Source organism: Gorilla gorilla, chromosome 10, assembly GCF_029281585.2.
Source record: "Gorilla gorilla gorilla isolate KB3781 chromosome 10, NHGRI_mGorGor1-v2.1_pri, whole genome shotgun sequence".
Taxonomy (NCBI): Eukaryota; Metazoa; Chordata; class Mammalia; order Primates; family Hominidae; genus Gorilla; species Gorilla gorilla.
This window is the reverse complement of record NC_073234.2, coordinates 126,863,030-126,876,569: the sequence shown is the minus strand read 5'-3', so window position 1 is coordinate 126,876,569 and position 13,540 is coordinate 126,863,030. Positions and strand designations below refer to the sequence as shown.

Sequence of the window (13,540 nt, the reverse complement as noted above, 5' to 3'; positions counted from 1 at the left end):
AGAGATTGTGGTCCTTCGGCTCTGATGATAGATCCCTGGCCTTGCCACATACCATACACAGTGCCCGCACCCCCATCCCCCACCACACCCAATATAGTCTGTGCCCTCAGGACATTGCTCCAGGGCAGTAGCATGGTGAGGTTAGCCAGATGATGGCCTTGAGCTAAAGAGTGTGCACCTAAAATGCACTTGTTTGAGTAGTTTCTGCCTATGCCTTCAAGTCGCCTTTTTGGGAAAACCTAGTGACCGTTAAGAGTAAATGCAAACTAATTTGATTTTAATATCATATGTAGAGCTGTATTATATGAACCAAATGCTAGTCTGTTAAGCAATAGCTACACTTATTTTTTCAAGACAATGGATGGTTTAAATGGAGTCATCTATAGAAATTGGTAGTGGCATGAGTTATGCATTGTAACCATCAAGAAAGTTCAGTTGATGAAGTGTAGAGGAGCGATGGAGGTTGTCACACATCGGTTGTGTACATGCTCCTTTTTCTTTCACTTTAGTTTCCACGGGCTCCCTTGCTCAGCAGTATGCGCACCCTAACGCTACCCTGCACCCACATACTCCACACCCTCAGCCTTCAGCTACCCCCACTGGACAGCAGCAAAGCCAACATGGTGGAAGTCATCCTGCACCCAGTCCTGTTCAGGTAAGGGCAACTCAGAGGTCTGCATGGAGTGGTTTCCTTATCCTAGTATCTGAGTGCTTTCTTCAGGTGCCAGGTATCGCATCATCAGAACACATGGCATGTCCACCCTCGTGAAGATGGATACAGCTGTGCCCCTGGGGTGGTGGTTTTAAGAATCACATTTAAAGGCTGGGTGCAGTGGCTCACGCCTGTAATCCCAGCACTTTGGGAGGCCGAGGCGGGTGGATCACGAGGTCAGGAGATTGAGACCATCCTGGTGAACACTGTGAAACTCCGTCTCTAATAAAAATACAAAAAAAATTAGCCGGGCGTGGTGGTGGGCGCCTGTAGTCCCAGCTTCTCGGGAGGCTGAGGAAGGAGAATGGCATGAACCTGGGAGGCGGAGCTTGCAATGAGCAGAGATCGCGCCACTGCACTCCAGCTTGGACAACAGAGCGAGACTCTGTCTCAAAAAAATAAAAAATTTAAAAAAAAAATCACATTTAAGATACATGTTGATAACAAGGTGATTGGATAAGCTCTGGAAACTTGCAGTAATGAAAAATCAAATTTAACATAAAGTTCATAAGGCAAATTCCTATTTGCTTGGGACTTTTAAATTTTAATTTTTAAGGTTTATGTGATGAGGTTATTTTCCTATGAGCTTCTTGAATTATGTTTGCTAATGGAGGCAGTTAAAGATGTCTTTGATATCTATCAGTTCCCTGGGGCAGTAGTCTTTTTTGACTTTAGTATGTATGCTCAGAAGTTTCTAACTGCCAGACTGAGAATCAGGCTTCTGTACCCTAGAAAGGAGTGTCCAGATGGGAGGCATCTCCAGCCTTGCTCTTATCACCCTGAACATTCCCATGTACTTTCCAGTGCCCCTCATCATAGGCCCAAGTGTGCAAAGCTTAGCTTTGTGGGTATCCCTTGGCTGCTTTTCATTAAAGAAGTTTTCTTCTCAATTCTTTCCTGTCGCTTTGCAGCACCATCAGCACCAGGCCGCCCAGGCTCTCCATCTGGCCAGTCCACAGCAGCAGTCAGCCATTTACCATGCGGGGCTTGCGCCAACTCCACCCTCCATGACACCTGCCTCCAACACGCAGTCGCCACAGAATAGTTTCCCAGCAGCACAACAGACCGTCTTTACGATCCATCCTTCTCACGTTCAGCCGGCGTATACCAACCCACCCCACATGGCCCACGTACCTCAGGTAAACCAGCTTTAGCCAACTTTCTGTGAAGGCCAAGTAGAATGTGAAGGTTATCAGTAAGCAGCTAGAGGCTCTCCCAGCTAGGAAACCCTGTGTGTCATGCCATTTGCCTGTCTGCCTTTCCCTCTCAAATACACGTGATCTGGCCCTAAGGGAATGTTTGTGTGGTTTTGTCATGGGATCAGTGAAGGTGCTGATTGGTCAGTCCTTTAGTTTTCCAACTGAGACCTTAAAAATATCTTTGACTCTGGAATGCAACCCAGTCCTTCTTTCCTTTCTGTGTCTGCTTTGCTACGTCTATATAGCCTCACTACTATATATATGTGTACATATATATTCCCCTACACACTTACCTTGGAAGCCAGGCAGGGATGATGGCCTTCACAGAGTCTCAGCTCTCCGAAGTGACTACCAGGGCCTGTCAACTTGATTGTTACTCACATGAGTTCCAGACACATCTCTCCAATTGTTTTCCCTGGTTATCCATATATCTGCTTTGACCATAAGTTGTACTCTTGAGAGGGCTTGGCCTTGGACATTGGTGCAGTGTAACTAGAAGCTGGAAGCACCCAGGTGGTCCCATTTTTCTTTAAGAGCAGCCCTGGAAGCACTTTGGAGCTCACCTCCAGTGTAAGCTGCTATAGGTGAAAGGTGTGCTTGCCATCTCAGTGGTTGCTGTCTGCATCAGCTGCTGACAAAGGTCCCTGCACTCCAGGGCCCAGGGGATTGTCTTAATGAGGAGAAGGAGCTGCACTGAAGTTGGGCTCTAATGCTGGCCTTGAGGCCCTCCCTGGGGCTGTTACGGGTGAATTGGCTGTATTAGATGTCTCTGCTACTTTCATAACAGAACTCTCTGAGGCGGGTCTAAGTGAGACCTGCCACAGTGAATTCCATTTCCTGTTAAATAGTGCGCCAGTGAGGCTCTGGCAAGGTGTGGGCTAGAGATGCGACTCAGTTGGATCTATCTCTCAGAAGGCTGCCTTGTAAGTAGAGTTCCACAGCTCTGGGAAGTTTGGGCGTCCTCACCCTGCAAAGTTTAGGTTCTGTGGTGTAGCGCACTGCAGTTGATTTGCTTTTTGATAGTGGGGAGGGAAGCCGGTTTGGTCCGTGTGGGCCAGCGTGGTTTGGTGGAGTCAGCTTCATAAGAGCTGGGGTCCTGTAGGTGTCTAGCAGAGGCTGGTGGCTAAGTAGGCATGTGAACTTACATGTAAGTCAGGGATCCCTAAAACCTCACTCTGTTTTTGTGCTGAAAGGGCAAAAAGGTTAACACAGGGAAGCTCAAATTTGCCATGTGCCCGTTTGAATATGTGAGAGTAAAAATGGCATTTCATCCAAGGCTTATCGTAGTCTAGAACAGTGCACAGTGTGGGAAAAAGGAAACAAGGGCTCTTCCTGGCCCTGCCAACCCCCTGCAGAGCTGGAATCCAGCTGTTTGGGCTGACTAAAATCACCTTTCCAACTTGACAGTGAGTGAGACCAGGTTGAACTTGGTACAGAGGCACTGGGCTGGCCCAGATGACTTCAGGTTACTCCTTTCCATCTCACTGGAGCCATTAAAAACTCCAACTCCTCCTCCTCCTCCATCAGCATATCTCAGAGAGAGTCACGGGGGCCTAAGAGTCTCTTTTCACTGCCTGGTGAGCAGACCAGAAGCAGAGGGAGAGAGGCAAATGAACAGAGGTCCAAGTAATTCACATACTGGACTGTGACAGTCTCTGCTTATTAATGTAATCTGCTTTCCTATTTGAAAGGGATGTTATCTGCAAAACTACCTCAGGCCCCACATGGCAGCCTGATTCTGAAGCATCATTGAATCTTGTATGATATTGAGAAAGCTGCCCTTGGATCCAGTGTCTAATCTTTGTGAAGATCTTACCCCATACATAGAATACAATGATCAGAAATGTCAAGGGTTAGGACAGCACAGCCCTGACTTCTACCCAGGCTCACCTGGTGCCTGCTCCCTGACCCTTGCAGGATCTGCCCAAAGGTGAAGCGCGTCTTCAGGTCAATAGATAATCTACTAGAGATTGTCCCCAGAGAACAGAACCGGGCCCTGAGGCCCACCATTGCCCTTTCCTGAGAGTCCCAGCCCAGTGAAAGGAACACAGTTGACATGTTGTTGAAGCCGGAGATGTTGCCTGTATGCGTAAAAGAGCTCTCTGTTTCAGGCTCATGTACAGTCAGGAATGGTTCCTTCTCATCCAACTGCCCATGCGCCAATGATGCTAATGACGACACAGCCACCCGGCGGTCCCCAGGCCGCCCTCGCTCAAAGTGCACTACAGCCCATTCCAGTCTCGACAACAGCGCATTTCCCCTATATGACGCACCCTTCAGGTGAGGCGTGTGTGTGCAGGGGCCGCCGGGGCACCCCAAAGCATTCTGCTCGCACAGGTGGAATGGCAGGCAGGGCCAGTGCTTCAAGCCCCGCATTTGAGAACTAGCAAGACCCGTCCAGGAGTGTGCACAGGAGGGACTGTGACGATCAGTTCAGCATCAGGGCCTGAGGCTTCCGGGAGCCGAGTCTGTGTGTGTTCTGATGGTATACAGGATTTGGCTTGATGAGAAGCAGCAGCAGCAGCAACAGCAGCATTCTGTGTAGCTGATGCATGCCTAGGACTCAGTTGGCCTTCCTTGTTATGACAGGCTGGACAGGGCAGTGTTTTCCTTCCTGAGTCCCAAAAGTCTGACATGTGGGGGGTTATTACCATGGCAGAGTTTGATTGTAGCTCTGGAGAAGATACTGCTGAGAAAGCGCTGTGGATGGACTGGCTTTGAGTGTAGCGTTAGCCCCAGCCCCTGAACAGGGGAGAGCGCCCTGTGATTGTGCTCTACTACTTGATGGCTGCCATGGCGATACTTCACAGTCTGACCTGTTATTCTGAAAGCAATACTGGTGCTTGGCTAATATTTGGGGAGGGGGTTTGTTAAGGCCTCTTTTTCTACCCCATGAACAAGTCTTCTGGGAGTTTTATCTGAAGTGGTTTTACGTCTGACTGGTTTGTTTCTACCCACCCACCCAACCCTCCCCACTTTGGTGCAGATGGGAGGGGGAAAAGTGAATTCAATTTTGAGTTTTGTTCAGCTAGCACGAGGATAGTTTACAATCATGTGCTGCAGAGACACTAGGCTGATGTGTGGTGTTGCCAGTTTTCTGTTTCAATGTTCGCTTTTCTTTTTACAGTACAAGCCCACCACCAACAGCAGTTGTAAGGCTGCCCTGGAGGAACCGAAAGGCCAAATTCCCTCCTCCCTTCTACTGCTTCTACCAACTGGAAGCACAGAAAACTAGAATTTCATTTATTTTGTTTTTAAAATATATATGTTGATTTCTTGTAACATCCAATAGGAATGCTAACAGTTCACTTGCAGTGGAAGATACTTGGACCGAGTAGAGGCATTTAGGAACTTGGGGGCTATTCCATAATTCCATACGCTGTTTCAGAGTCCCGCAGGTACCCCAGCTCTGCTTGCCGAAACTGGAAGTTATTTATTTTTTAATAACCCTTGAAAGTCATGAACACATCAGCTAGCAAAAGAAGTAACAAGAGTGATTCTTGCTGCTATTACTGCTAAAAAAAAAAAAAAAAATCAAGACTTGGAACGCCCTTTTACTAAACTTGACAAAGGTTCAGTAAATTCTTACCGTCAAACTGACGGATTATTATTTATAAATCAAGTTTGATGAGGTGATCACTGTCTACAGTGGTTCAACTTTTAAGTTAAGGGAAAAACTTTTACTTTGTAGATAATATAAAATAAAAACTTAAAAAAAATTTAAAAAATAAAAAAAGTTTTAAAAACTGATCAAGTTAGTGTGTGTCTGTATAAGCTACTTCTTTGTAGGAGACTTAATATCAAAGCAGGTGTGCTAAGGGTGCATTTTGAATATCCCGGAAGGTAGCTGTCAAATGATTTTTCTTCTTCACCCTTAGTTCTGGTTCAAGGTATCTCTAGAAAAAGACAAGACTGAGCTATTCTCTTTGGTGGATTAGAGATCTGCTTCAGGAGGAAGGTTGGCCAGAGTTGGGCAGCACTGAAATTCCACATCCTCGGGCTGACACCGATTCTGTAAGCTTCCTTTTTAATATCTCCTGAACCAAAATGAGTGTCATTAGCTGGAAGTTCCCAATTCGGGCATTTTTCTACTTTACCAGTAGGGGGCAGGAGACACTCAGAAAAAAATTGCAGTAAAGAAATCCAGAGGGCATGAAGGCTGAAAAGATACAAAGATGTACAAAGCTGCTTATTGACATGGATGGACTCATAAGCATTTGTTAATATTCCCAGATTGCAACGGGGAGGAGAAAGGGAAGAGCGAGTATTTGGGCAGGGCAAGGATTTTGTAGAGAGACCATGGTCTTAATAGAGCCTTTAAATATTGTGACAGCAAATCAAGATTCTGAAAACTTTTTAATTCACATATAGCAATTTGTACATTATAGCAAAATTTGCATTATTCAAGAATAAGTTACTTGTACAGTACATAAAACAATACATAAAAAATTGCCAAATACCTTCTGCCTATAATGATACAAGATGAATCCACTTTATGTTATCACAATGTGCTGTATATTCTAACCAAACACAGGATGTCAGATGTGTCCTTGTTAATATACTCGCAAGTTCCTCTAGCTTCTGGGAGATGTTAGAGCTAACACATTTGCAGTAAGGGACTTAGTCCTGAATAGAAAGCATGAAGGAATCTCAGGCAACCCTCAGGGAAGAGTCCAAGGCCTTGACTTTAGGTTAAGAAACTGTTATGTAAAAATAGTGTTCGCTGGCCCAAGATTTTAATGATTGCTATTCCTTTTTCCTACGGTCCAGAAATGATCAAAGGCAGAAGATTTATACCAGATAAAGCCATATGGATTGCTGGTCTAAAATTCAAGGCAGGTTAGTTGACTTAATTCTTTGGTGCTGGTGACTGTTAGTTTGTAAAAGTTCAATAAAGTCAGATGAAGGAAGGGATGGTGCCGGGAGCTGTCAAGCTGTACTGGTGGGGTCTGTAATTAGAGCTAACTAACTGGAGGGATCATGTCTACTGTCCAGTTTGGTGTTGAGCCATGGCTCTCGGTAGAAGTTGCCGGCTGGGGCCTGGTCGGGACTGGAAGGAGAGTGGTGGGATGTGCTGTGCCTATGGTGGGCTAGCTGCAGCCAGTGGGGTGCCTGCCCCACACTGCTGCCCACCCCTTCATCAGCTGAGTCTGCTCCCACATAAAGAAAGGTGTTGGCTTAGTGTCACTTCTTCCTAGAGCCATGAGAGTTTTCTGTCAGCATGTATTTGAGCTGTCCTGGTAACTTGGACGGGAAGCAGTCTGGAGGTGGGTGCCTTCTAAATCTCTGCCACAGAATCTGGACTTGCACTTTGCAGCCTGTTAATCAGAGCTGCTAAGTTTGCTCTACCTGGTGTGCCTCTTGGCACCACCTGAGAGATGTATGTAGAGAGGCTGCTAAGAAATGAGTGCCCCTGGCGTGAAGACGTCATATGCCAGATGTTTAACTTCTGGCTGGAGGGAGGGAACTTAATTTGGTTCATTATCTACTGGTACCTTTCCTGTGCGGAGGGGAGGACCAGTGACTTTCCATAATAAGCTTTCTCCTTTAAAAAAACTTCAGACTCTTACTTACTCTTTTGGTTCACACTAATTAGCATTCATTTTCCAGAGAAAGCTGCTTGACTTTGAGGAAATAAAGACAGGTGTCCTTAAAAATGGACTGCAAATCTGGATCAGTGTCAGGTCTGCTTTAGGGTCCATGAAATCACCCAAGAGTGTTGGTACTAAAAGTGGTGTAGGCTGGGCGCGGTGGCTCGCGCCTGTAATCCCAACACTTTGGGAGGCCAAGGCGGGTGGATCACCTGAGGTCAGACATTCGAGACCAGCCTGGCCAACATGGTGAAACCCTGTCTCTACTAAAAATACAAAATTAGCCAGGCATGGTGGCTGGTGCTTGTAATCCCAGCTACTTGAGAGGTCGAGGCAGAATCACTTGAACCAGGAAGGTGGAGGTTGCAGTGAGCCAAGATTGCACCACTGCACTCCAGCCCGGTTGACAAGAGAAACGCCGTCTCAAAAAAAAAAAGTGCAGAGGGGTTTGTTCCCCCACCCTCTGAAAGACCCCAAGAAAATTCTAGAAGCAAAAATTTGACCTCTTGGAGCACAGAGACTAAGTATAAGTGGAAGGAGCAGACCTAACCCTCCTCCCAGGCAGTCAGTCCTATGAGTTTTAGGCTGAGGTTTAATTTTAGCCTCTGATCGATGTATCTGTAAAGCTGATCTAAACTCCCAGTTTCCTAGAAGCCACTGCTGTGAGCCTGGGGGTTGTACTGAATGGCTCTGCTGGCACCCAAGAGCAGCTGACTCCACTGTCACTGCCCCCGTTTCTGAGCCTCCAGACAGCTTCTGGGAGGAGCCAGCCCCCTATGAATTGTATCACTTGTATAGATAAGAGATTTGACTTCAGGACCTCCCTGGATGGTGGAGATTGTGTGTGCCCATGTGTGCAAGGAGATAGATAGATTCTCAATCCAATGAAGCAGTAGCCAGCTAGAACAGAACACTGATTGTGGGCTATTAAAGGAGTTTCTCATTAGTTATGGCACCAGATTCCCAGCTTCCATTTTGGCTCAAAAAAGGAGCCTAAAACCCACTTGTGGGATAATTTAATAAGCCATTAGATGCTTGGAGGGCACCGAGCCAGCCTTGTTGCTGAAGGATTTACTAGAAAGGGCCTAGGAGTCCTTCTTCCCTTTTTGCTTGCTCTTCCTCCAGCCCCAGTTAATTTAACTATCACTGTAAAGCTGCTGTAAACCAGAATCCAGTTTTTTATTCGTAAGGCACCAAGATGATAGAACTGTTCTTGCCACCCTCCTATTTCAGTAATTGCCTGAATTTCCCTGAAAGGGTGACATACTTCACTTCTTGACATTTAGGAAGGACAGTGGCCACTCAGTGGCAGGTGACTGTCCCGAGGATGCAGTAGACAAGCCAGCGTGCTGGCTCAGACTGTGAATTAGGTAGGGTTTGCATAGCTGTTTCTGACTACAAAAATAGCGTGGGTGTTAGTTGAAACAGTGCACTGAAATAAGCAATGGTTAAGTTTTGAACCTGAATCCTTTAAAGAAATTAGTCTGAGGTAAAATGTTTTAAATCATTTTTGACCTTCAGCTTGTGCCTCTGACAGAGCTTTTGTCCTAAAGCTGAGAGTAGAAGCAGGATTAGATGTGGTCATCTGTGGTGTGGACACAGCAGACCTGCCATGTGGACTGACGGTAGATGGGAGAACCGCTTGTTAGTGTTCTGGGCTTCCTGATGATCCCCCCCCTCCTCCCCGTAGAAAGTCTGTCATCCGCTGTGACAGTGTCAGTGAAAAAGAGAACAAGTTTCCACTGCCAGCTCTGGCCCTCACCCCAACTCCTTTCTCTAAGAGTAACGGGGACTGGCCATAGGGACCCCGGGCAGGAGCTAGCGGCATCCTCTAACAAGAACTACATCTGTAAACAATAAGGAGAAAGCCAGGTGGATAGATGAAACTTACAGGAGGGCCCTTCAACAGGCCTAATAGAAGGGTCACGTCCAAACTGGCACGAGCAGTTAACAGTGTCCCTTAAATCTCTCTCTGGAAGGAAGGAAAGATCAATTACATTCACAAGTTCACACTTCTGCCTGTGCTCCTCAAGGGCAGCTGTTGAGGCCTGGAATTCCTCACTGGTCAGAGAGGTGTGTACTGATTGTCTATGGCCCGCAGGTGGCTCCGGGAGGATGAGTCCATTTCGTAGTCCGAGTCCCGGGCTCGATTCACAGGCTCATGCTCCAGGTGCCGCAGGCTGTTGGCCAGTTCTTCGGGCGAAGGCACCAGGTGGAAGATCTGCTCGGGGGGTGAGGATCGCCCTGGGAGACCCTCTGGGCTCAGCCCCCGGGGACAGCCAGTAGAACTAAGGTGGGGAAGGCCCAACTCTGAATCCCAGTGAGGAAGGGAGAAAGGGAACAGGACCGTGTTGCAGGAACCTAGGACAAGTGACCAAGAGAGACCACACCATCAGTCTTGAGGCAAGTGCTGACAGGACACAGAACAAGATACCTGTACCCCTGGGTCTGCAGCTAGCCTCTACCCTCTACCCAGTGTCAGCCACCCCCTTCAGCAAAGGGCAGTAGGGTCAGACCTGGTGGTTGGGAGACGACTACCACGTAGCTGGAGAGCCGGACGTCACAGGCGGCGCCGCACTCGAGTGGGATGGGCGAGCGCTGGAAGTGGTGGAGCATGTCCACAACCGAGGGAAAGTGGAGGTGCTGCACACGGCACTGGCCCCGCTCTGTCAGCGACAGGCGCAGGTGCTGTGGGAGGAGAGGATGGTGGGCTCGGGCTGTCCCTCTAGGACCCTGAACTCCAGTGGAGAGGGTTGGCACGGTCCTGCCTGCCCCACCCCATACCTTGGCTATCCCCTGAAAGTTGAAAGTGAGCACGTATTCCCCACGCCGCGTCTCGCTCTGCCGCACCAGGAACACTCCATGAGCATCAGGGCCCTGCAGCTGAACCAGCTGAGCTGCTTTCACTCTGGAGATGGGGCCGTGGAACCAGGGGTAGCAGGACAGGAAATGGTCCGTCTTCTGGCAGGCCGGGTCCAGCAGCCCCCCAGGAGAAGCACCTGTTAGATAAGATGGGTGATGGTGGTCGCAGGGGGCTACCTTATGTCCTGGGCTGAGTCTGGGTTCCAGCGTACCCAGAAGACAATGGCCTAGCCCTTGGTTTACCCACCTTGGTTAAGGGAATCTGTGCTGCCCCTTGGGGAGCTGGACGTGCTAGGCTCTAGGGCTGAGGGAATATGCATCTCTGCTTCTGTGCTCTCCAGCCTGCTGGAGAAGAGGCTGAGGTTAAGGATCTGGGCAGGTCAGGGGTGGTAGCAGCAAAGGTGGTGCCAGGGACGAGGGCCCAGGACCTCACCCTCGGCCTGTGCACTCAGAGAGCTCAGCCATCCATGAATTCAGCTGCTGCTCGTCTCCCACCTCAAAGATGATGTCTGTCCGGTCCTTCACCTGGCAGGGAGGAAGGGAACAAGGTTGGGTCTGATGTATGTGTATGTGTTTGTATTGCCCCAGGGTGTGAAAAGCCTTGTCACTCACCTTCAGCACAAAGGTGTAAAGGTTGTCAGGCATCTCAAGCTGTGTGCACCGCCGGACCTCCTGGATGCTGGAGCAAGCTGCTTGTAGCTTGGGCCTTGAACTCTACGAGACCAAGATGGGGTACTCAAGGCTTGTTCCTGATGCTCTTTCTTCCAGCCAGGCCTGAGTTTGTCTATAGTCTCCCCAGGAGTCCCTCTTTTAGAGAGAGTATCCATGGTGTTGCTGGGCAGGTTCTGAGCCTGTAGTGAGGTCCAGGGTGCCTTCCCCTAGCCTCCTGAACACCATTCACACTGAGATCCCAAGAAGCATGTGCTGGCAGAAGGCCAGCCCTCCCAGCCCATTGGACCTGGACTTGACTTGGGGACATTCCCACTCTGCCATGTGTCTGACATCCGTTTCTCTTCCCACTGGTGAGCAAAGAGCTCCCTGCCCAGCCAGGTGATAGCAGCTGCTGACCGTCTCATCACACCAAGCCCAAAGGGGCAGAGCCTAGCATGGCTAGCCCAAGTTACAGCCACTGTAAAACCACAAAATCTTGGCCCTGGACCTTCCCAGGACACCCGGCACATAGGGCTGCAGGGTGGATAGGAGTTAGCCACTGTTCCTTTGCCAGCAGGAAACCTGCTCCCAGGTCTCAACTGACCCTGCAGATGCTTCCTGTGCTGGGGCACTCTGCAGCCAAGGAGCCAGCTGCTTCCTGTTGGGAATCTGCTCAGGAGGGGGTTTGCCCCTCCCCTTCCTCTTGTGATAAGACTGAAAAGATGGCCGAAAGAAGAAAAGGGGAGAAAGAGATGAGATAAGGAATGGACAGAAGTGGCCCCACTGGGCCCCCTCCATTCAGGTGTTCCTGGAAAATACTACAACCCCTAACAAACTGGGAGCAGGGGTATGGAAAGCAGAGGCAGGCCCAAAGGATGTTCTAGCAACTGTGGCTTCAGGTGATCTGACCTCCACCTCAGCCCAAAAGGGCATACCTTGGACTAGAGCTGCTAGTGCTGTTGAATTGACCCCCAAAACCAGATGCTTAACCTTGCTTTACACACACAGCTGCCAGGTACCTCTGTCGGAAGGATCATGACCCAGTGGCCTGGCCACCTCCTTTATCCCCCTTCCCCACCTGCAGGAGAGTCAATGAACAGTGAGGTAAGAGGGCAGCCTGGCAGGAGCAGGATGGCCACCTGGGCCCTTCCAGCAGGTCTCCTGGGAGCTCCCGGGCCTGCTCTGGTTGGTGGACACAACAGGCTGGGGGAGAGTAATGACTGCAGGAATGACCAACACTGGCCACAGCTTACTGCGGCCTCTCACTAGAAAGCTGCATGACTAGAAAATTCCAGCCTGAAGTGACCAGCACCAGCCAGGGCATTTTCACCTCCTATTCCCAGAGGTTCAGCAGCCAGGACGGGGCAGGCAGAGTGAGGCCTCGCATGGCATCCACACGGGCACTGGACACAGCGCAGTGTGCAGGGAGTGGGGCCTCTGCGCTCTTGCCCATTTTCACAGCCAGCCAGCCCTGCAGAGCCTTCATTTCCTGTCTGCAAGATGGGTAAGGTGCGAGTGGCCACTTCCTTCTGCTACTTTTCCAGTTGGCCCTGCCTGGCCCCCACCCTTCCCCCTAGCTGCAGGCCTTAAGGATCACTGGGAGGATATAGGCCAGGCCTGGAGGGGAACGGGCCTGGTCTCCCTTTCAGTTCCGCTCCAGGCCTAGTCCCCAGTGTCAGTGCTGAGATTAACCAGCAGAGCTGCCGGTTTCACTCTGACTCTGGCCCCTGCAAGCCAGCTCCACCCCCAGCAGCTGAGGAACTGCTGAGCAGGCAGGCAGTGGTGAAAAGAGGATTCCCCTCCTCACCCACAGCCAGCCTGGCTGCCACCTGCCTGCTGGCTGAGCACAACCCAGGGGTTCTTCCCCGACTCCCCACAGCAGCCCGTGAGAGCCTCCCAGGCCTAGAGCCACAATCTCAACCCAAGCCTGCCAAGTATCAGAGCCGGGTTCCACCACTGAGCTACCCGGTGGTATGGGTGTCCTATGCCAGAGGCTCCAGCCAGGTTGCAGCGTGTGGGCACATGGGCACAGGACAACCCCTGCTGCAGTCGAAACCTCAGCCTGGACAGCTCAGGCTCTGGCCACTGCCGGGAAGGACCACCAGATGCCCATCTGATTAAGCTATATGGGGGGATGGGTGATGGGGGAGACAAGCTCAAACCTGGGGGCTGTGTCAGCAGCTGTGGGGGCTTTAGGTTCCCTCCTCTCACATGCCCGCTATTCCACCTCCCTCAAAAGTCAAGCCAGGCCAGCAACAGCTGCTCCCTGGACCCAGCTTAGGCTATACTGTGGTTGGGTGATCAAAGTGGCCAGATCATTTCAGGTATTTGTGGTTTGAACAGTAGAATGTCACCCACCGCATCCTGCAGCGTCTATTTCTGGGGAGCAAGTCTTCTCCATTCTCAGCATCTAAACAGATGGCTTCTGTTATGGCCACTGTGGCTCCAGTGGGAATAATCTATTTCTTTCTTTGCTCTGGCTGCTAGGAATCTCAAAGTCAAAGATGCAGGCCAGCTCTGACACT

At 49.9% G+C, this 13,540-nt stretch overlaps 2 protein-coding genes across 55 annotated transcripts in view; one reads left to right on the top strand and one right to left on the bottom strand.

Annotated features, from left to right (window-relative positions):
- Positions 1-5,661, top strand: part of ATXN2 (ataxin 2) — a 141,168-nt gene extending 135,507 nt beyond the window's left edge. For 22 of the 50 annotated variants that reach the window (XM_063694359.1, XM_063694354.1, XM_063694353.1 and 19 more), the window contains 3 exons: positions 510-655; positions 1,624-1,851; positions 5,039-5,661. In XM_063694359.1, the coding sequence (XP_063550429.1) occupies positions 510-655; positions 1,624-1,851; positions 5,039-5,146 (482 nt within the window). In that variant the 3' untranslated portion in view covers positions 5,147-5,661. Of the gene's footprint in view, positions 1-509; positions 656-1,623; positions 1,852-2,759; positions 2,835-4,022; positions 4,192-5,038 lie in introns of all 50 variants that reach the window. The other 28 variants (XM_055359103.2, XM_055359084.2, XM_019038812.4 and 25 more) reach the window with 2 other exon arrangements.
- Positions 5,662-6,248: 587 nt separating this feature from the next.
- The window catches only part of SH2B3 (SH2B adaptor protein 3), a 45,999-nt gene continuing 38,707 nt past the window's right edge, over positions 6,249-13,540 (bottom strand). For 3 of the 5 annotated variants that reach the window (XM_055359111.2, XM_031016606.3, XM_019038808.3), the window contains 6 exons: positions 10,977-11,078; positions 10,798-10,889; positions 10,612-10,706; positions 10,287-10,501; positions 10,019-10,190; positions 6,249-9,863 (listed from right to left, as the gene is read on the bottom strand). In XM_055359111.2, coding sequence (XP_055215086.1) covers positions 9,568-9,863; positions 10,019-10,190; positions 10,287-10,501; positions 10,612-10,706; positions 10,798-10,889; positions 10,977-11,078 — 972 coding nt within the window. In that variant the 3' untranslated portion in view covers positions 6,249-9,567. Of the gene's footprint in view, positions 9,864-10,018; positions 10,191-10,286; positions 10,502-10,611; positions 10,710-10,797; positions 10,890-10,976; positions 11,079-13,540 lie in introns of all 5 variants that reach the window. The other 2 variants (XM_055359110.2, XM_031016605.3) reach the window with 1 other exon arrangement.